This window comes from Caenorhabditis briggsae, assembly GCF_000004555.2.
Source record: "Caenorhabditis briggsae complete genome, chrX, whole genome shotgun sequence".
Taxonomy (NCBI): Eukaryota; Metazoa; Nematoda; class Chromadorea; order Rhabditida; family Rhabditidae; genus Caenorhabditis; species Caenorhabditis briggsae.
Window position 1 is genome coordinate 9,293,968 of NC_013491.2, and position 21,136 is coordinate 9,315,103.

At 37.4% G+C, this 21,136-nt stretch overlaps 6 protein-coding genes across 6 annotated transcripts; 4 read left to right on the top strand and 2 right to left on the bottom strand.

Annotated features, from left to right (window-relative positions):
* Positions 1 to 3,651: 3,651 nt before the first annotated feature.
* On the top strand, positions 3,652 to 5,225 carry Cbr-vha-12 (the record flags this gene model as incomplete). Its single annotated transcript, XM_002644434.1, has 3 exons — positions 3,652 to 3,888; positions 3,938 to 5,036; positions 5,086 to 5,225. The coding sequence occupies 3 exons, from the start codon at positions 3,652 to 3,654 to the stop codon at positions 5,223 to 5,225; spliced, it is 1,476 nt and encodes a 491-aa protein (XP_002644480.1).
* An 852-nt stretch (positions 5,226 to 6,077) lies between these two features.
* CBG14363 lies at positions 6,078 to 6,787 on the bottom strand (the record flags this gene model as incomplete). The annotated part of the gene is made up of 5 exons (XM_002644435.1): positions 6,078 to 6,179; positions 6,226 to 6,300; positions 6,348 to 6,421; positions 6,472 to 6,568; positions 6,617 to 6,787. 5 exons carry the CDS (start codon positions 6,785 to 6,787, stop codon positions 6,078 to 6,080), a joined length of 519 nt encoding a protein of 172 aa, XP_002644481.1.
* A 1,432-nt stretch (positions 6,788 to 8,219) lies between these two features.
* On the bottom strand, positions 8,220 to 8,436 carry CBG27663 (the record flags this gene model as incomplete). The annotated part of the gene is given in 2 exon segments (XM_045239555.1): positions 8,220 to 8,370; positions 8,390 to 8,436. 2 exon segments carry the CDS (start codon positions 8,434 to 8,436, stop codon positions 8,220 to 8,222), a joined length of 198 nt encoding a protein of 65 aa, XP_045099503.1.
* Positions 8,437 to 9,679: 1,243 nt separating this feature from the next.
* Positions 9,680 to 13,678, top strand: CBG14364 (the record flags this gene model as incomplete). Its single annotated transcript, XM_002644436.1, has 7 exons — positions 9,680 to 9,745; positions 10,204 to 10,351; positions 10,450 to 10,739; positions 12,411 to 12,600; positions 12,653 to 13,189; positions 13,359 to 13,519; positions 13,565 to 13,678. The coding sequence occupies 7 exons, from the start codon at positions 9,680 to 9,682 to the stop codon at positions 13,676 to 13,678; spliced, it is 1,506 nt and encodes a 501-aa protein (XP_002644482.1).
* Positions 13,679 to 15,891: 2,213 nt separating this feature from the next.
* CBG14365 lies at positions 15,892 to 17,338 on the top strand (the record flags this gene model as incomplete). Its single annotated transcript, XM_002644437.1, has 4 exons — positions 15,892 to 16,114; positions 16,188 to 16,727; positions 16,806 to 16,945; positions 17,195 to 17,338. 4 exons carry the CDS (start codon positions 15,892 to 15,894, stop codon positions 17,336 to 17,338), a joined length of 1,047 nt encoding a protein of 348 aa, XP_002644483.1.
* Positions 17,339 to 18,484: 1,146 nt separating this feature from the next.
* On the top strand, positions 18,485 to 19,766 carry CBG14366 (the record flags this gene model as incomplete). The annotated part of the gene is made up of 3 exons (XM_045239556.1): positions 18,485 to 18,707; positions 18,794 to 19,330; positions 19,450 to 19,766. The coding sequence occupies 3 exons, from the start codon at positions 18,485 to 18,487 to the stop codon at positions 19,764 to 19,766; spliced, it is 1,077 nt and encodes a 358-aa protein (XP_045095403.1).
* Positions 19,767 to 21,136: the final 1,370 nt, after the last annotated feature.

Below are 21,136 nucleotides of genomic sequence, written 5' to 3' on the forward strand. Positions count from 1 at the left end.
GGAGTCTTCTCAAAGTAGAAACCATCAATCTCTTGACTTTTTTTTTTTGGTCTCTTCTTGGGAACCATGAATTTCAATCTCGAAAGATTCTCTAGCGAAAAAAAAGAAAAAGAAATAATAGAGACTGAAAGCTAGGGGAAACAGAAACTAAAAAAATAAGGCCCTTTTATTACTTGTTCTGTGGGATTTTGCAAATCAAAAAACCGTAGAACACGTCACTCCTTTTCAGACCTTCTCACAAAATCTCTCGATGTTTCTGTGAGAAGAAACTGCAAAAAAATAATACTTAATTTAAAAATCTTAATTTAAAAATTTTCTGAAAAAGAGTCCCCAGTTTTTATCAAGCATTAAAAAAGAAGGATTCGATCATGTTGAGTGCAGTACTCAATTACTAAATTACCTACGAGTGAAGTATTTCACAAAGTAAGTCTACTTAAAATGAAAGTAATAAATCTTCGGATTCTTTCAATTTTTTTTGGATTATTTCTTACATTTAGAGAGTAGTTCAAATTCGATTCCAAAGACTCACGAGCCACATGAACAACGTCATAGAAAACAATGAAAGTACCAGGAATAATGAAAAAAGAATACTGAAGATTTTTTGAAAGCCAAAGAAATTGTTCATTAAAACATTTTGCGTTATCATGGTGAGTCTCATCGTATAATATTTTGACAAAGTTTGAAAATTCTTATTATTTTTGGTTTCAAAAATATCGAAGCTTCTCTAATAGAAGCCTACCCTAAACGTTCGCTTGGGGCTCAATTATCTCAATTTCTGTGACAGATATGAAAAATTTGTCAACTGAAGAATTGTTTATGATAATATCACAAATATTTTGACAGTTGACATTTTTTGATATCTTTCACAGGAATCGAGATGATTGAACTTGAATTGTACGTACAGGGTGGGTTTCCCCTAGAGAAAATTTTTTTGTTTCGAATTTGTTTCCGTTCACAATTTGAAAATGAATTCTGTCTAATAAATCGAAATAGTAATAAAAAGTTCAAGTCCCTCGTGAGAGTTCTCCATCAGACTTCTTTCTTGAAAAAAAAGCGTCTAATCACGTTGAGGGAAAATTTGGAAAATCTTTTGCGGATATATCCGCTTCAGGTAAAAGTCGTAAATCTACGGACCCTATACTTTTTGGATCATTTTTCGGAAAATGCAAATTTAGATTCTAGGGATGAACCAGCTTTAACTTTCGCTTAGAAAAATGGGAAAAAAGGGACAGCAAGCCCGGGAAAAGTGGAATAAGAGGGAAGAAAAATTGGAGTTCCGGGTTGTTTAAGATAATTCGATAGTTCAACCAAGAACTGACAACTCATTGCACTTTTTGCATCATTTTGACTAAAAAGTTTAGCTTAAGTAAATCCAAAATGCGTTGTGATGAGTCGTCATTTGGAACGAGAAGTTTTGACGAATAAAGGAAGCAGGTTTAGATATGTGAGCCTTCCCCGTAGGAGAAGAAAAAGAAATAAATGAGGGTTGAGCAGAGAGTGTCCTCTCATAGAAGAGCATGAACATCAAGAGAGCGGCCAGCAAAATGAAGACAACGGGAAGACGAGGATAACCTTACTAGCATCTGCTTCTAAGGTTGGGAAAGTAGACAGCTGTCCAAGTGGCTAGTGGAAGAGGGGCAACTCAAGGACAATGGAGGGCTTGATGTTTTCGAAACTTTTCGTATCTTTTTCCTAATTTCTCAGGTTATGTGGAAATAAGAGACAGACGAACAGACACAGAAATAGGTTGCCAGGGGGTGGCGGGAGATAATGAGAGACCGAGAAAAAAAAACTAGTGAACATTATGTCTATTGTGTGCACACAAATGTAGGTGAGAAAAGACATTTCCCTTTTCACTGTTTTTGTATCTTCTTATTCTTTTTTCTCATTTTTTTTCTTCTTCTTTGCATTTTTCTTTCTTTTTTCTATCGAATTCCTTCTGGTATTCTGTTTTAAAAGGGTTGAAAGTTTCAATAAAGAGAGACGAGAGCAAGAGAAGAATTTCAATTTAAAAATGATGACACATGCTTTTGCTCAATTTTTTCCATTTTGCACACAACAGGAGAGCTCAGTGATGATGTTCTAGAGATTTGCAGACACAAGGGGTCTTCATGGTTCAAAGAGCACTAGACATTATAAGATATTCTGGAGAAAAGAAACATGGAATAAAATATGGATTAAAGAATTGAGAAACAAGATATTCAGAAAACTTGATTGTTGGCAAAAAAATTTTATTGGCAAAAAGCGATCAACTTCCACTCGGGTTATTGGAAAGAAGTTCTAGCGTGTTTTTAAACCATATTTTTGGTTTCGCCTGTTTGAAAATTCAAGGTTTCATCTTTTTTTAATAGCACAGTGCAAAAAAAAAGCAATATTCCTTTCTTCGACTCGACCGGCGATGAAAACTATGTGAACAGCTGCTTTAGTTGTTAAAAACTCTTATTTTTTTCAAAAATAATACCAACTCGCACTCAAAAACAATTTTCCAAAAACATTTCAACTCGCTTGGGCTCTCAAATGAATTATAATCGAAGTGTTGAAAGGCTGGATGAAATGAGAAAAGAAAAAAGAAAGAGAAAGGTTGTGGCGTCTTGAAAATGAGGCATAATCGCAAGAGATAGAGACACAGAAAGGGCCCGTCGGCCGGGCGTTTTCGAAAAAAGCCGTCGAGTCGCTTTGAACTTGACGAAACGGATTAGACAGAAACTAAGGTGTATATAGAACGTCGACTCTTTTTGGTATACGAAAAGGAAAGAAGAAATGGGCAAAATAGGAGCCGAGGATTTGTTGGAGTTGTTGGGTTACCAGGATATGCGTTCGTCTTTTTTCCGTTTGAGTGTTTTTCCAGCGGATTTTATGGGATAAACTTTTTCTTTTTTTTAGAGATGTATATTTTTCCTTCTTTTTTTTGTTTTCTTTGTGTTGTTTCGATTTTCCTTTTCAGACTGTGTTCCGGAGCCAATAAAAGTTTTTTCCCACTTTCTTAAGAATCATACCAAAATCCACAAAAAATTTGGAACGCTTCACGAATTTGCGTGTCATCCTTGCGCAGGGGCCATGCTAATCTTCTCTGTATTGTTCCAATTTTAGTATATGTTCTCGGAAGAACACAAACTGAGGAGTTACGTCTGTTTATATACCCGGCCCTCACCCAGCAGCCGACGTTTCTCACTCGAGCTTCTTTTTCCTCTCTTTCTTTCTACACACACAGCACACATCACAGAGGCAGGCATCGCCCTTCGCTCACTCTTCTCTATCCTACGTTTCCTCTCGTCTTCTCTGCCAACTGACCTCGACAAAAGACCACTAGAGCGCAGGCAGTGTAACGAAAAGCGAGAGAGAGCGCGCAGATAGTCAAGCTACCAGCGACAGCACGGGTCTCAACACGAATTGCCAGAATCAAAGACTCGTCCACGACCGCGGTGAAAGACCACTGATTCATTGGTCTTTTCTGTACAGATTTGCTGTGTTAAAACCGTACAAAGGCGTCGTCGTTTCTCATAACTTTCATTCATTCCGATATATTTCGTGCTCAGCATCCGTGTTCACGTCTTTTGAAACAGAATTCGTGCTTTACGGGGTGTTGAGAATCGTTGTTTTCGAATTATTTCTTAACTCACTTTTAAAAATTCAAAAAATGGATTTCCAGGGATGGCCGCTGTCGACGTTAACCAAACAATCACCGGACACAAGTCCGCTATCATCCGTAACTACACCACCAACCCAAGACTGATTTACCAGACCGTTTCCGGAGTCAACGGACCACTTGTCATCCTCAACGATGTGAAGTTCCCACAATTCTCCGAGATCGTCAAGATCACCCTTCCAGACGGCTCCCAGCGCTCCGGACAAGTTCTTGAAATCGCCAAAAACAAGGCTGTTGTCCAGGTAAAATTTCTTTCAAATAGAAAAAAAAATTATCAATTTTCCTTCGCAGGTCTTTGAGGGAACATCAGGAATTGACGCCAAGAACACCATTTGCGAGTTCACCGGAGACATTTTGCGTACTCCAGTCTCTGAAGATATGCTCGGACGTATTTTCAACGGATCCGGAAAGCCGATCGACAAGGGACCACCAGTTCTTGCTGAGGACTTCTTGGATATCAACGGACAGCCAATCAACCCATGGTCCCGTATCTACCCAGAGGAAATGATCCAGACCGGAATCTCTGCTATCGACGTCATGAACTCGATTGCCCGTGGACAGAAGATTCCAATTTTCTCCGCCGCCGGTCTTCCTCACAACGAAATCGCCGCCCAAATTGTGCGTCAAGGAGGTCTCGTCCAGCTTCCAGATAGACCACACGAGCAGACCAACTTCGCTATCGTGTTCGCCGCTATGGGAGTTAACATGGAAACTGCTCGTTTCTTCAAGCAAGATTTCGAAGAGAACGGATCAATGGAGAATGTGTGCTTGTTCCTTAACTTGGCCAACGATCCAACCATCGAACGTATCATTACCCCACGTATTGCCTTGACCGCCGCCGAATTCCTCGCCTACCAATGCAGCAAGCACGTGCTTGTCGTCTTGACTGACATGTCCTCATACGCCGAAGCTCTTCGTGAGGTTTCTGCTGCTCGTGAAGAAGTTCCCGGACGTCGTGGTTTCCCCGGATACATGTACACTGATTTGGCTACCATCTACGAGCGTGCCGGTCGTGTCGAAGGAAGAGACGGATCCATCACACAGATTCCAATTCTTACCATGCCTAACGACGATATTACTCACCCTATCCCAGATTTGACCGGATACATTACCGAGGGACAGATCTACGTCGATCGTCAACTTCACAATCGTCTCATCTACCCACCAATCAACGTACTCCCATCCCTTTCACGTCTTATGAAGTCCGCTATTGGAGATAAAATGACCAGAGAGGATCACTCCGATGTGTCTAACCAGCTCTACGCTTGTTACGCTATTGGAAAGGACGTGCAAGCCATGAAGGCTGTCGTCGGAGAGGAAGCCTTGTCATCTGACGATTTGCTCTACCTCGAATTCTTGGTCAAGTTCGAAAAGAACTTCATCTCACAAGGTAACAAATTATCGATACCAACGGGTTCTAAATTTTTTTTTCTTTTCAGGACACTACGAGAACCGTACCATCTTCGAGTCCCTCGACATCGGATGGGAACTTCTCCGTATCTTCCCACGTGAGATGCTGAAGCGTATCCCAGCGAAATCACTCGATAAGTACTACCCACGTGGTGGAGCCAAGGAATAAGCTCAGATCTGGAACAGTTTGCACAATCCCGACTTTGTCTCATCATTCCATTTCTCGCGATACTCTTTTCAAATTTGACTTAATTTTCTTTCAAGTCATCTTGTTTTATAGTTTAGTCACACGAGCATGCTCCTCATGCGTACTGTGTCCCCTCTCGCCAACCTCAAAAAGTGATATATATTATTTTCAATCTTGTCATATAGAAGTATGTTCAGATTTTTGTGTTAGTGACTTTTCCCGCCGAACCCCGCCCCAGTTTCCGTTGTATGTATTCACTTATTAATGCAATTGTGCATTGTACTCCCGTGATAGCCAGAATTTCACCGTTGTTTTTGATTTCTTAAAGCAATAGTAGGTATTAAGCAAGTAAATAAATTGAGCTATCACAAAAAATGTTGGTCTGAAAAAGAGAGTGCTGTTCCAGGATCTGAACACTGTTCATGCAAGTCAGAGTGTATGGTTGCTACAGATTGATCTTTCAATATCTTTTGAGGATGGAAAAAAACAAATAAACTGTTCAAACTTTGCAGACAGAACCAAAAAGGGTTCGGAGAATATACATTTTCAGCGATTCAGGAAACTTTTCAAACTTTCAGCGACGAGCTGCTGATGTCAGCGCTTTTCCAGTGTTTTTCTTGCCAGGAAGGAATTAACGGAAATTCAGAGTGTAGTTTTTGAAAAACAGGTAGTTTTTCACTGTTCAAAAACTGTCGAAGTTCATTTCCCTATCGCGCTAACATTTAAAAACACGATCCGCGACTTCGGCCTTTAACCTATTTTAAAAATAGCATTCGCTTTATTGTTTGAAAACTTTTTCACTGACGAAAATTAAAAGTTCATAAATTCAAATATTCACACATCAATAACATTGGCGGGATCATTGTCTTCGTAGTTGTTCCGACGTGTCGGTATACCTTCCAAATCCTTCATAAGTGTCTCCATGACATCAGAAGTCTACAATTCGGAAGTATCGATAATGATATTCAAAATATTAGCATACCGGTTCAACATTGATTGCTGGCAAGCGGCGGCTGCTGACACTACTGGTTCTTCCATGAATTTGAGGTTGTTCAATCTTAAAACAACATTTTTATTAGAAAAATATCTTTTCCAAGACCTTACATCCGTTTTCAAAGTTTCCTTTGTTGGTTCTCTCTTATCCAAAGTTTTAGTGACGTAGCTCATTAGGCGTTGAGCTAAAATTATACTGATAAGATTCGTGCTTTCTTTTGTGCTGGCAACTCACAGAAGCGTCTTTTACTCAGTGTTGTTTGCGTTTCCGACTCGTCGTCACTATCGTAGTCAAAATTAGGCGAACTTCTGACGATCGAACGACGAGTTCGCTGAAAAAACGTTGTTTTGCTACGTCAACCTCCAGACAAAAAGTTCACCTGGTCAAACGTAGAATTACGTCGTTGTTCGTGGAATGTACACCATATTTTGAGCAAACACAGAATGAGCCCGGTAGTTAGTGATGCGAAGAAAATGAGAATCACAAGGAAGACTACAAGACCGTATATAGAGTGATCCGTGGTGTCAGCGAGTTCAGTAGTCGTTTCCATCTGAAAAATCAAGAAAAAACATGATTTCTAAAGATCTGATTTGTTGACCAGATTCGAATTCTAATGTTAATCTCAACAGAATCTAGAGAAACCACAGAGCTTTTAGATTAATTTAATGAGGAAGTTGTAGGAATGAGATGCAGTTTTTAAGATTAAAACCTAAGCAGAAATCTGCGAGAAAATCAAATGTTCGCCGTCGAACGGAGGATGAAATCGAAAAAAAACAGAGATTAGAAGATAGAATAAAAGCGTTTTGGAAAGGATCAAGTTCCAGGAAAGCATTAACAACATGGAAATATTCATATGCCTATATCTACAAACAGATGCAAAAATAATCCAAATGTAAAATTGAAAAGAAAGGAGTCTTCATGAAAAATGTAGTGGTTTTCAGTCTGACTCACGGATAGAGTACATGATCTCTTACACTGAATTTTAGATAGAGTGTGTGGAATGGTTTCTGAGATGGGATGATGTTAGAATACGCCGGTTTATGAGGAGAGCTAACAAATCTTGCTGAGTGGTCCTAGAAATAAGTCAAGCTAAGAAAAAATAAAGCGAAGAAGGATGACGTATCGACAAGGATACCTCCAGCAGTATTCCACTTTTCACTTGAATTTCGAATTCAATTATCTCGATTTCTGTTAAAGATACAAAAAGGCTGCCAACAGTCAAAATGTTGATGGTATTACGACAAACATATTATAAGTTGGAAGATTTTAGCAAAAATTGAAATCATTAGGCTCGAAGTGCAAATAAATAAATAGTGTCATTTTATAGAGCATTTACGGCAGGAAATATATTGAGTTTTTTCTACTTTTGAAATTATAGAATTTGGGTAATCTTCTAAAATATAAGTGTTCCAGAGAGCACAGTTATCTACTGTCATTTTTACAAACAATTTCAAAATTTTCAAAGCTACAAAGAAATTAGCTTATTGAGTACATTTTTTGAAACTTGAGTAGGGGTCATGCTAAACTTGAAGTACCGTTTTTTCCCGAAGTATACGTTTTTTCCCGGAAAATTCTAACTTTTTAGCTTAATAATTCATGGTTACTAGTAGTTCCAGAAAAGTTGGATGAACTTGTGATACATTTTTTCTGAGAACTTAGGTCCTGAAGTTTTCGAATGTTTTGAAAACACTTTCAAAGCATCACATGTGATAAACAAGTTCGGATAGAATTTCCAATGAGGAATTCGAAAACAATGATAACTTGAAACTCACTTCGACAACAAATTTGTTACATGGACTATCAACGGGTATCATGCCATTCCATGCCGGTTAAGAAGGATGCTGAAACAAGAAGTCATGCGTTTGTAATTAATAAAAAAAGATGGACAACAAGAAATATGAACCCAACTCATCTTTCCTAATGAGATCTAAAACTAGAAAAAGTTGGAAACATCGAGGGTGGGCGGAGTGTATGGCACAGTGTCAAAAGTTTTGGAGAAATGAACAAGAGGATGAAAAGGAGGAAGCGTCAGAGATGATGACGACAACAAATGTATTTTTGTGGCGGGTCCCCCGTCCAGATTGAACCAATTCGGAGAGAAGAAAAGGGTACACTGACTTATTTCCCATGGCCCTCTCTACTCGTTTGTCGCGTATTCACTCGGGGACTTTCTAGTTTATTTGTAGACTTCTGTGACATCAATCCGTCATGGAATGTTTGGAAAGATGAGCGATGAGAAAAAGTGAGAAGAAGAGTCAAAGAAGATGAACGAAAATGGATAAGGAACCCGAGAAAATTCATCGCACACACAGGCTGTATGCATCTGACAAGATTGCTTTCAGAGAAAAAATGCCAAAAAAAGTTAGCCAGAAATTTTAGTTCCTTGAAGTATTCCAAAAATCAAAAAACCCCTACTCACAAAAAAAAGAATAAACAAGGGAATCGCATGACGCCTAACGAATTCTCAAAATCTCATTAGCAGTGAATTTCGAAAAGAAAACCAAAATTCACTATCGATGGAAATCTGATTCGGAAATTGAGATTTTGAAAATTTGTCGACCGCGTGGTCTCCGGAAGCAATCAAGTTCTCAAGCCGAAAATGATCATCAAAACAATGAAACTTTGAGTCATTCACTCATGTGAGCATTTTACGAATTTGAACTTTACAAATTTTGAAGGATATGAGAAGAATACATTGTGAGAAAATAATTTTCAAGAAATTTTCAGACGATAAAAGCAAAGTATATACTACTACTACGGAAAGATCTGCACAGCCGACAAACTTTGATTGGATTATAAATCTTTATTTCATATAGTTATGTAATTTTTTGATGCCTCAAGCTTCTTGATGTTTTGAAAGAAAACATTGCAATAATTCTGGAATAAAGATAAAACTAAAATTTATGATATTTTTTGTTTATTGCTCGAACTCAAGTTTCGTATTTAATTTTTCTTCAACAAAATTTTTTTGAAAAAAGTTGTTTTCCACTTTGAAAATACTTTAAAAATACAAAACGTTTGAGTTAACTATTGCAGCATAAAATACGAATGTCGAGCATCTTGCTCCGTTGCAGCACTTGACACGTTATCTCATAATTTCCTTTTTATCATTGTATTATTTTAGCTTTTTTCTCTGAAAATCCTGAAAAGGTAAATCTGTGTATGATTATAGCGGTCCGAGAAGAAAATAGCAATCCTAACGGAAATCATTCACAAATCATGTTTCTCATCAATCTTTGGCACTTGGTCTCTTTATTTCACTCTGAACCAATGAAAAGTATTTCTTAATTGTTGTTCACATTTTTTCATTCCATACACGATGTTAAATTCTTCCTAAAACTCCCGATTTTCATTCTTGTTAATGGGATTATTCAGCTAGGTAAAAAACCTTGTTTGCTAGGTAAAATACCAGCTTTTTTACATGGCTGAATAACCCCATAAAATGAATTTAGATCAAGAACTCCCCCAAACTAGCGCTGAGAAAAAAGAATACAAGGAAAACTGTGCGGTGTGCTTTTGCAACTTTACCGAAATCACGTCAGAAAAGGGGGCGTGGCATAGTTATTATGAAACAATTCGATTGTTTACGCGTTCATCTGCGTGATTTTTTTTGATTTGACAATAGTGAGTCATTCATGGAAGCGAATAATAATTTTCTTGAGTCGTCATTCCTAAACACTCAGTGTCAGCTTTCATTCCGGACTGTTATATTCTCCTCCGTCTGTTTTTTCTTCTCGAACCGTTATTTTCATCTTGGTCCGCTTTGATCATGTAGAGCCAACCAAAGTATAAAGTCTCAATTTTTCCACAATTTCAAAATATACTGGATCAAATTACACTGTTAGCATTGTGTATGGTATCCTTTTTGTATGGATTTCAGCAGTAGATCCAAAAAATAGATCCCTTTTATGTTTCATACAATTCGATATTTTGAGAATAATTGAAAGATACTGTAAATTTTTTCAGGACTTTAATGTAGACTTTTTTCTAAGAAAACTCAAAAAAAAATATCTGTTCGACCCATACTATAGGCTTCCTTCTTTTCTAAAATTTCACCTCCTCTATCAACTTTCAGTAAACCATCCTCCTACTTTTATGCGTTTCCAGCGAAATAGTTTTATTTTATCATCGATTAACTTTTCCGAGAACCATTGTTTTCTCCGATTATCTTTACTCTTCTCATTTTGGTTATCCAATTTTTCCGCATTCCAGTTTGCAGCCAAAAAGTCTCCGGAATGTTTGTCATGCGCAAGGAACAGCAATTGGCAGAGCATTTGCTCAACATGCCACTCTGCATCTTCTGCAACTGTTCCCACAAATCCGAAGATTGCCCAACTGTGGTGGATACGGTGAAAAGAATCGAAATTCTGTTGAAGAAGGAGTTGTGTCTCGTCTGCATGAGTCACAATAGAATCCTCTCGTGTCCAAGGGAATCGGTGATCTGCAGAATGTGCAACAAGATGAATCACCACGTCGCAATCTGCTATCTCAAAGATTTGAAGGTCCGAAAAGAGAAGTAATTGTTGTCCAAACCTTCGAATGCATATTCAATTTTGTTTGATTCGGTTATTTTGGCAAATTAAATTGAAAAATTGAGTTAAACAGAATTTTTTTTTTGAAATAAAGGGAAAAAGTAAATATCCACAATTTGACCAAAAAAGTATTTAAAAAACAAAGCTATGTGAGAAAAGAAAAAACGGTATTCCATGCTAGCAAGGTCTAGTCATAGCTTATTTCAGAATCAATACTCCTCTCATTCTGTTCTGTATGAAATTTCCTATTTCTTCTATTCAAGTCTCACAAGTGAAAGTCAGCAGAAACCACTCGCATAGCTCCTAAGAGCATGGTCAAAAGCCTATGAATCCGTTTTCAAAGTCTGTTTACAAGACCTTTGAAGTGCTGAAATTTCAGCTTCAGTACCAAAAATCCCATTTTCAGTGTAAAATCGACAATTTTCAAGTTTGATTTTTCTCCACTCCAAGGAGGTTTTTGGAGTTGAAACTTTTTGTATTATACTTATTGTCGGATTAAAAAAAGTGACACCTGAAAATCTCGGAGACAGCGCTCATGTCGATTTACGAGGGGGCGGAGCGAAAACGGATACTGTAGATAACAAATTTATTCATGTGAATCTAGTGGGATTTTCTGAACGAAATGTTGATTTCTTGATATAAAAACGATCGTTAGCATCTCTAGAATCTATTTTTATGCAAAAAACTAAAATTAAACGCGAAAGTAGATCGAACGAGCCGAAATTCTGAAATAATACGTTTTTGCCGCACTTTTTCGTAGATCAAAAAAGCTAAAGTTTTCAAATTCTCAGGTGTCACTTTTTTTAATTCGACAATAAAATTATGTGGAATTTCATATTTCAGACATTTTCTGAAAAAAGTATTTTTGGAAAAGTTTTGGGAAGTTTCAAAAATTGCCTAGATTTTCGGTGGGATCAAGACCATGCTCTTTTCCGAGTTTGAAAATGTTTTTTTCAGAAAATGTCTGAAATAAAAAATTCCACATAATTTTAAGTATAATACAAAAAATTTCAACTCCTAAACCTCCTTGGAGTGGTAAAAAATCGAACTTGAAAACTGCCGAATTTACACTAAAAATGGGTTTTTTTTTGGTACTGAAGCTGAAATTTCAGCACTTCAAAGGTCTTGTAAACAGACTTTGAAAACGGATTCATAGGCTCTTGACCATGCTCTTGCGATCTATGCAAGTGATTTCGGATGTCTGCTACCTTCACTTAAAAGGTTTTCTTGTCTAGTCAAAATCTTTTTCATCAGATGTTGTTTTCTAGTTGGATTGTTTCTATGTTATTTCCGTACTTTCGCCTGTTTTCTTGATGAATGGCGTATAAACAAAGCTTCGAATCAAGAAACGCTTGCCTCATCCACAAAATCCACATCTTATTTTTATCCACAAAGCAACTTTCACTGACTCAAGTGACCAACTCAACAGCTGTTCCTACTTTTAATTAGTTAGAATTTCTGGTAAACAAGTATGGAATCTATCTGAACTTCAAATTGTAACATTCGAATTGTTATTTCTAATTTCGCCTTCGTAAAAAATAAAAGTATTTTGTTGAAAAACGCACTCGAATAGTCATGATTCTTTTATTTTATTCTGTTCCGTTGCTGGGGTTTCTTTCAGCCGAAACTACAATAATTCAGTCGCCACGTACAACCAATTGGGGCGATTGGAAAAACTGGGAAGATTGCCCGGACGGAACATACGCTTATGCGGCCAAACACAAGGTGGAAGATCCTCAAGGAAAAGGAGACGACACTGGACTAAATGCAGTGGCGCTTTTTTGCAATCCGTTGAATTGGGGTGAGACACATTTTGATCACTTGTGTTTAGGTTTTTTGAAAAATAAGTTATTACCCTTTACAAAACAAAACTAGTTTTTCAGCTACATACAGCACAGAACGGGAGATATTGAGTGGAGAGGGAGATTGGGGAGATTGGAAGGCTGTCCAATATTGTCCAGAAGGCTTAGTGATGATTGGTTTTGCACTTCGCTCTGAAATTACCAGACGTGGACAAGATGACGTGGCAGCTGACAATTTTCGTGGATACTGTGGAACACCCGACGGGCCAAGAGACCACAGCCATTCATTTTCCGGTGACACTCCCGGATGGGGTCGTTGGACCGAGGATAAATTCTGCCCTCTGGAATTTGCTGTTTGCGGGATTAATAGTCAAATTGAAGGCGCTCAGCGTCGTGGTGACGATACAGCCCTGAACAACATTGACCTTCGATGCTGTCGGGTGCCACCTGTCAACCTTTCTTGCACCCCTAGCTACACATTGCAACAACTCGCTGAATACGACAATCGCCTTGGCGCTGGCACTATCCAATTTCAGTATCAGAAGAAAATCTCGTTCAGCAAAACTACCGGATCTACTCACACCGTCGGTCGAGAAGAGAAAGAAGCAGTTCTATCGAGTAGGAATTTTTAAAACGTGCTGTTGTTTTACATCAAGTTCAAAACTTACTAGTTCTATCAGTCTGTTAGCAAAAGGAATCATGATCTCGTGCAAGTCCGTTTCTTGAAAGTGTGAAAATTTCAGAAGAGACAAAGCAACTGTTCCACAGAAATATGAAATTGTTTCAGAAGTGACGACCGGGGTGGAAATCTCAACAGAAGGAATAACAAGTGGGCTGACTGTATCAAAAACATCTTCAGTGAACACTGAGCACAGTCATGGTCATGAAACCATTTCAACCGACAGAATAAGAACAATTCTAGAAACAGTGATGTCAAACGAAGAGACTGTGAGTGGTGTGTGGTCGTCATGGAAAGAGATTTCATTTTCCCAGATCACTGAAACGTACAACGTTCCCGCCCACAAAGGAGTAATTATTCAACAATTGTTCATGACCTGCGGTATCATCAAAGTGGGATTACCAAAAGTTGTCATCAAAAGCAGTTAGAGTTTGAACACCTAATGATTGATAGTCCGCTAATTTACTTTTTTTCCGTACCTGTAGTTTTAAAAAAAGTGTTTAGATTTTTCCTTCTTCTTCGTCTTTAAGACATAATCTCTGAGAAACTCGAAATCACCATGGCAATGGAAAATTACAAAATGGTCCTAGGAGTCTGATATTGTATGTGGTGAGTATAGAGACTACTCTAAGACTTTTGACCATAGTACCCGTACGCCACGCCCCTCCTGGGGGCGATGACATACTGTAACCCTGAAAAATACTATAGCGCCATAAAAAATTTGGGGTGTCTCAAAAAGGTTATTTTCGAAACCAACCTTGGTCAAAAAATGAAAATGAAGATAATGATTTGATTTAATTTGGATTGGATTACTCTTGCTATTTTGAGCATTATTTGTATCGGAACAAAAACTTCAACTCGTTTCTTTTCAGGTGAAAATTTCGACTTTTCATTAGATTTTGAAAAAAAAATCACTGAAAATCGATCGTCGTGAAAATTATAAAATTTGTGGGAAAAAGATAATGTCAGATTCAAAACCAGCGTAAAAATTAACACCAAAAAATTTTTGTTAAAATTGGCATATCCTGAGAACAAGGTGAGTTTTAGTCGAAAAAGTGCGAAAACACCATATGGCTACTAAAAGTCGCCCAAAATCGACCATCTCCAATTTTGACCTAATTTATACCAGATTTAATATTCTTGATGAATAGTATTCTGGCGAAGTTTCAGGATCTGTTCTCATCGTCTTCATACATTTATAGAAGCACCAAAAAATCTTCAAAAATTGCTTGCAAGTCCATTTTGAGTGAAAAACTAAACGTTGCAAAAAAAGCATGAAGACGATGAGAACGAATTCTGAAACTTTGCCAGAATATTATACACTAAAAGTACTACACCTGGTACAAATTTCATCAAAATTGGAGATGGTCGATTTTGGGCGAATTTTACTAGGCATGTACTCCTCCACATGGTGTTTTCGCACTTTTTCGACTAAAACTCATCTTGTTCTCAAGATATGCCAATTTAAACAAACATCTCCTAAAGTTAATTTTTACGCTGGTTTTAAATATGACATTATCTTTCCCCTTCTGGTTTTATAATTTTCACGACGATCGATTTTCCGTGATTTTTTTTTAATCTAAGGAAAAATCAAAATTTTCACCTGAAAAGAAACGAGTTAAAGTTTTTGTTCCAAAACAAAAAATGCTTAAAATAGCAAAATTAACTTAATCCAAGTAAAATCAAATTATTATCTTCATTTTCATTTTTTGACAAAAGTTGGTTTCGAAAGTAACCCTTTTGAGACACCCCTAATTTTTTATGGCATTATAGTATTATAGTGTAAGTAAATCCAAAGTTTTGAATAATCGGTGTTTCGTTTGGTAACCAATGAAAAATTTTTGAGAAACTTCCAAAAAAGTGAAAAAAAAATTCAAAAAAGTGAAATTTTCTTTACTTCAGGATTACTGTAGAAAATCGGTCCCAACACAAAAAATAGTCATAATAGTACCAGAAACTCAAATCTTAAACGTTTGAGTCATTACCATTATTTTGAACAAAAAATTTTTTTCGGTGTTACGGTATTATATCGCGGCCAGGAGGGGACGTGGCCTAAGGGTATTATAGTCAAAAATGTTAGAGTAGCCCCTATACCCACATACAGTATCAGACTCCTAGGACCATTTTGAAATTTTCCATTGCCATCGCCTTTTGACCCGATCTCAATTCTCTCAGAGAATGTGTCTTAACCCCTTTTTTGTACTTTAACTTGAAAACAAACATTAATTTAAAAAACCTTACTAGAACTAATAGTTCAATTTGTTATATTTCTTCATGCTACATTGGGAATCGAAAGTTGAGGAAAATAATTGATTGTTCACTGGATTTGATTTTTGCAGTTTTTGATGTCAAACTTCGAACAATTTTTTGTCACCCTAAAATCGTTTTCAAGGTAAACTTGTTTACTATCCTTTTCTCCATCCGATTTTTTTTATTTACTCATAGTAAATCAGAAACAGTTGGCTCTTTCTTCGAAATCATTGGTTCATGTCACAAACAAGCGGAATCATGCTCGGGGTCAAGCGTAACAATATCTTTTTTTCTTCTCCACAGTGTAACATTTACACACCCGTTCTCACTGTTTCTACTACGTATAAACATTGAGAGGTTTAGTTTGAAACATCAGTTGAAAAAATCAGAAATGATCCTCTTCCTTCTCTTTTTCTTCATAGTACAACTACTTCAATATTCATCAGCAAAACCGACGCTAAATGAGTTGAAAGGAAAAAATGAGTTCGGCGAATGGAAAAGCTGGAAAAAATGTCCCACGTTTATGTATGCCTATGCTGTTAGATATGAAATGGATCAAGAACAGAAAGGAAGAGTGAAGTCTATTGCATTCTTATGCAAACCTCTCAGTTGGAGTGAGTCTGCTGCTTTTTGTTTTTTTTTTCAAGAACACTTTATCTTAAAATGTTGGAAACAGTGAAATTTCAGAAACTCACACTTTACCAAATGAGCTCGCTAGAGGAGATCCCATTCGGGGGAATTGGAAAGGCATTACGTTTTGTACGGAAGGCCATTTTCTGACTGGTCTCTCTTTTCGTTCGGATCCAGAAAAAAGTGGAAATAATAGCGAAGCAATTGACACTATTGACACTCTCAAGATATCCTGTGGAATTTCCAACGACCAAAAGAACAGAACGGACTCAACGGAGGACGATTATCTTGGATTGGACCATTGGAACAAGGGTAACTTCTGTCTCGCAGGGCATGCAATTTGTGGGATCAGGCTCCGAAGGGATGAAGTTAGTGCTAAAGAGACGGTCATCAACATTGTGAAGGTTCTTTGTTGCCGGTTGCCACGGGTCAATCTGTTTTGCGTTCCCGAGAATACTTTCGAAAGACTCGCAGAATATGATAATCGAGAAGGGACGGATACAATTCCTATTCAATACGAGAAACAAACACGTTTCATCAAAACTACCGGATCTAATTCAACTGTTGCTCTGGAGGAAAAAGAGGCAATTCAGAACAGTAAGATTTCAGAAATTTTTAATTTTACAACAACCTCAGCTTTCATTTGAAACGCGAAAACAATATCGCTGTTTTCAGGGTTACCATATGGAGTAGAAGTGATTGTCGAAAAACCTGGAAATGCATCAACTGTATCCGTGACAAACCATGGATATCAAATGATTTCGAACATTGAAGTTCAAATAATGGTGGGCAACGTAATATCAAAAGAAGAAACTGTGAGTGTTGAAAAAATATTTTTGTAAACAGCCTGAATGATTTTATATAGCGCCAGCCTGCATTTGTACGTTCATTCATCTCAATTTCCATTCGAGATATAAAACATCTGTCAACTGGTAAAACGATTTTCATCACATTACCACCACTTCTATAGTTCGCAAATTTCGATATCTTTTCCTCAAGTTGAGATAATTGAGCGTCAATTAAAAGTGTTGGGTAACATTTTGATAGAGAATTTCGTTTTACAGACGACGGAGACCTATAATGTGCCCGCCAAAAAAGGAATCATCATTGAACAATTGTTCATAAAATGTGATAATATATTGGTGGGACTTCCAAGAATTGTCATAAGAAGCATGGAAAACGTGAAAGCCGAGACTATTGCTTCTTAACCGAACAAGCGTCAAAATGAATGTAATTTTTAGTAAAAAACACTTTTTTTATTTTTGTTTCTCAGCATAATCAACAATAATAACGCTTTCCTAGCACTCTGAAGTTTTTATTCTTGTGTTTTCCTCATTTATTAATTATAAAACAGTTTTTTTTATCACCCTGACAGAACCTTTGAAAAATGCAATTTGAAATCTGAATGAGTAGATCAAAAATAGTATTGCGGAAAATGAAAAAGTATCCCAGGCACAAATTAAAATTGGAGATCAAACTAAGTTTCCAAGGCTTCTTGTCGAAACATTTGGCAAAAAATTCGGGGGGTACAATGATTCGGGGGTACAAGGGGGTACAACTGATTTAGGGGTACAAAATTGATGATTCGGGGGTACAAAATTCGTGGTTACAAAAATTCGGGGGTACAACGATTCAGGGGTACAAACTATCAATGATTCTGGGGTACAACCCATTTCATTTAGTGGTACAACGTTAGTGATTCGGGGGTACAATTTTTTTTTGACGAAGTTTCTGAATTCCTTTTCAAGCTCTGAAATTCAGGAATTCAGAAACTTCGTCAAAAAAAAGTGTACCCCAGAATCACAAACATTGTACCCCTAAATGAAATGGGTTGTACCCCAGAATCATTGATAGTTTGTACCCCCGAATCGTTGTACCCCCAATTTTTGGCCAACCATTTACCAACTTCATTCATGCGTTTTCCTTTTTCCGATATATTCCAAACCGTCTTCTTTTGTTCCTAAATTGTGGATTTTGTATTTTATCATCTCCGCTTAAAAGAAAATAGAAACAATCACTAAAGTTTGTCCTTCTCACACCTTACAACATAAAATTGTTTTCTACTTTTCAATCCGTATTTTTTGTCTTTTTTCTGTATCAGTGTATCTTTCTAGTAAACAAAGTATTAGAATCAAGTTATTTACGTTGGATATCTTTTTTCCTTTCGACATTGAATTGCAACATTTTCTGGTGATTTATTTGAAGTGAATCAGCAACAGTTGCTCTTTTTTTGAATTGTTGGTCCATCTGGTAAACAGAATGAAAACCAAGCTACACACACCATGGAGTCCCCGCCTTTTTCACTTCAGCTAAATACCCGAGGGGTTGATTGAAGAGTGCAGACGAAGCTAGCCATGATTCTCTTTAAACTTCTCCCATTACTAGGATTCCTTTTTGCTGAGACTATAGAAATTCGCTCTCCACGTAGAACAGATTATGGCGATTGGCAAGGCTGGAAAAATTGCCCGGATGGAACATATGCGTACGCGGTCAAGCACAAAGTTGAAGGAGACCAGAGAGGAGGAGACGACACCGGATTGAATGCTGTAGCGCTGTTTTGCAATCCTCTACATTGGAGTGAGTTCCATTTTGATTATTCGAATTTGAATGATTTGAAAAAAAATCAAATAATTTTCAATACAAATATGAAATATTTTTTTCAGGTACTTACAACACGAACCGCGAAATACTGAGTGGAGAAGGGGGTTGGGGAGGTTGGAAGGGTGTCAAATATTGTCCAGAAGGCTTAGTAATGATTGGTTTCGCACTTCGCTCGGAAGCTGATCAACGCGGAAAAGATGATGTAGCAGCTGACAATTTTTGTGGATACTGTGGAACACCCGATGGGCCGAGAGATCAAAGCAATTGGATTTCGGGTGATACGCCCGGATGGGGTGATTGGACCCAGGATCAATTTTGCCCCCAAGGATTCGCTGTTTGCGGTATCAACACTCAAATTGAAGGCGACCAGGGCGGTGGTGACGATACAGCATTGAACAATGTGGACCTCCGATGCTGTCGAGTTCCACCTGTCAGTCTTTCTTGTACCCCTAGCTACACACTGGAGCGGCTGACTGAGTACGACAATCGACTTGGGGCCGGAACTATTCAGATCGAATACCAGAAGAAAATCTCGTTCAGCAGAACTACCGGAAGCACTAAGACGGTCGGTCGCGAGGAGAAAGAGGCAGTTTTATCAAGTAACAAATTTTAAAAATTTTGTTTCGGATTCAAAATTTTTACAGTTATGTTTTATAGATACATTTTCATTCAGAATTTGAAATTCCTTCAGAAAATCGTCAATTATTGATATTTCCAGAAGTGACTACCGGAGTAGAACTCTCAGCCGAAGGGATGTACAAGGGCGTAACACTAACCGGAAAAACATCAGTCAACTATGAGCACAGAAATAGTCGTGAAACGATTTCAAGTCATCAAATTCAAACAATGGTCCAGGAAGTGATGTCGAATGAAAAAACTGTGAGTGATGTAAGTCGTCTTGAAATAATATTCCATTTTAAGATCACCGAAACATACAACGTTCCCGCCCACAAAGGAGTAGTTATTGAACAACTATTTATGACATGTGGTAACATCAAAGTGGGATTGCCAAAAATTGTCACCAGAAGCAGTTAAAGTTTGAACGTCTAATGATTAATAATTCAATAATTTCTTTTCTGAGCCCGTTTTAATTATAATTTTCAATTACGCAGTATGAATACCTGTAATTCAGAGAAAATGAGTTTCTCAAGTTCTTATAAAGTCTTTCTTTTTATATTCACAATTTTCTTGTACTTTTGATTAAAACTACATAGAGGTATATCAATAAAAAAGTTGAGAAGATTCGACAGTTCAGCCGGTTCTTTCTCTAACAATGGGAATCGAGAGTTGAGGAATTCAAACTGGATACCAGAGCTTCTCTGCATTTGATTGTTGCAGTTTTTCTGATCTAACTTCAAATGATATTTTTATCACCCGAGAACTAGGTTCATTATAAACTTTCTTACTATCTCTTTCTCTTTACTATTTTTTGGCATTCATTCATAGTAACTTAGATACATTTTTTATTTTCACAATTTCCAATCGTCATAAACATCCTGAGGATTAGTTCAAAAGATGAATTGAAAAACCAGAGAATATTTTTAAAATGTTTTCCAGATACTATTAGTTTCTCATCATATTTTATTCTGAGCAGATCAACGATAGTTATATTAGGGTGTTCCATAAATTATGTCGTTTTTTTTCGAGGGCAGTTTTCTCTGTCATGACTCGTTCTAATGTCAAATTGATTTTTGTTTGTCACACACCTAATCGAGTCGTCGAAAATCATTATCTAACATGTGTCATAATGCTCTCAGTTATTCGAGGAGAAATTATGGAAAAAGTGTACTTTTTCGCTTATTTTCTATACGAATCCATGCTCGGCAGAAATGCAACCGAGACAACCGAAAATATCAACCGTGTTTCCGCAGAAAGAAGTGCTAACTGAAAAACAGTACATCGATGGTTCACAAAATTCACATGTGGAGATGCATCCCTGGAAGAGAAAAAGGTGGTGGAAAGAATACTGAAGTATGGTGGAAGGGGTATCCGAGATCGACCGTCAGGGAACTTTTGGCAGTGCTTGGAGTCTCTGCCAGAACAATATTGAGACGTGAATAAGAAAAAAAGTCATTTTTTTGGATCGAGTTGTGGTGTATAAGAAAAAATGGACTTTATACTACAATGAAATGCGATCAGCGCCATATCTGGTCAAAAGCCAGAAGGTGCAACATCTTACAAAGCCGGAAATTTGCCAAAAAGAGATTATGGTGACTGATAGGTGTCCGGCTTTCGGTTTTATTCCTTATGACGCCCTGAAAAGATATAAAACTAACACTGCGGTTTTTAATTGTCAAAATAGTGAAAATTTGTTATCCAAAATGCCAGCACTAGTCAAAAAATTGGCATAATCCTACTCGACGACAACTCCATGTCACATGTTGCAATCGTGGAGGCTCAAAAAA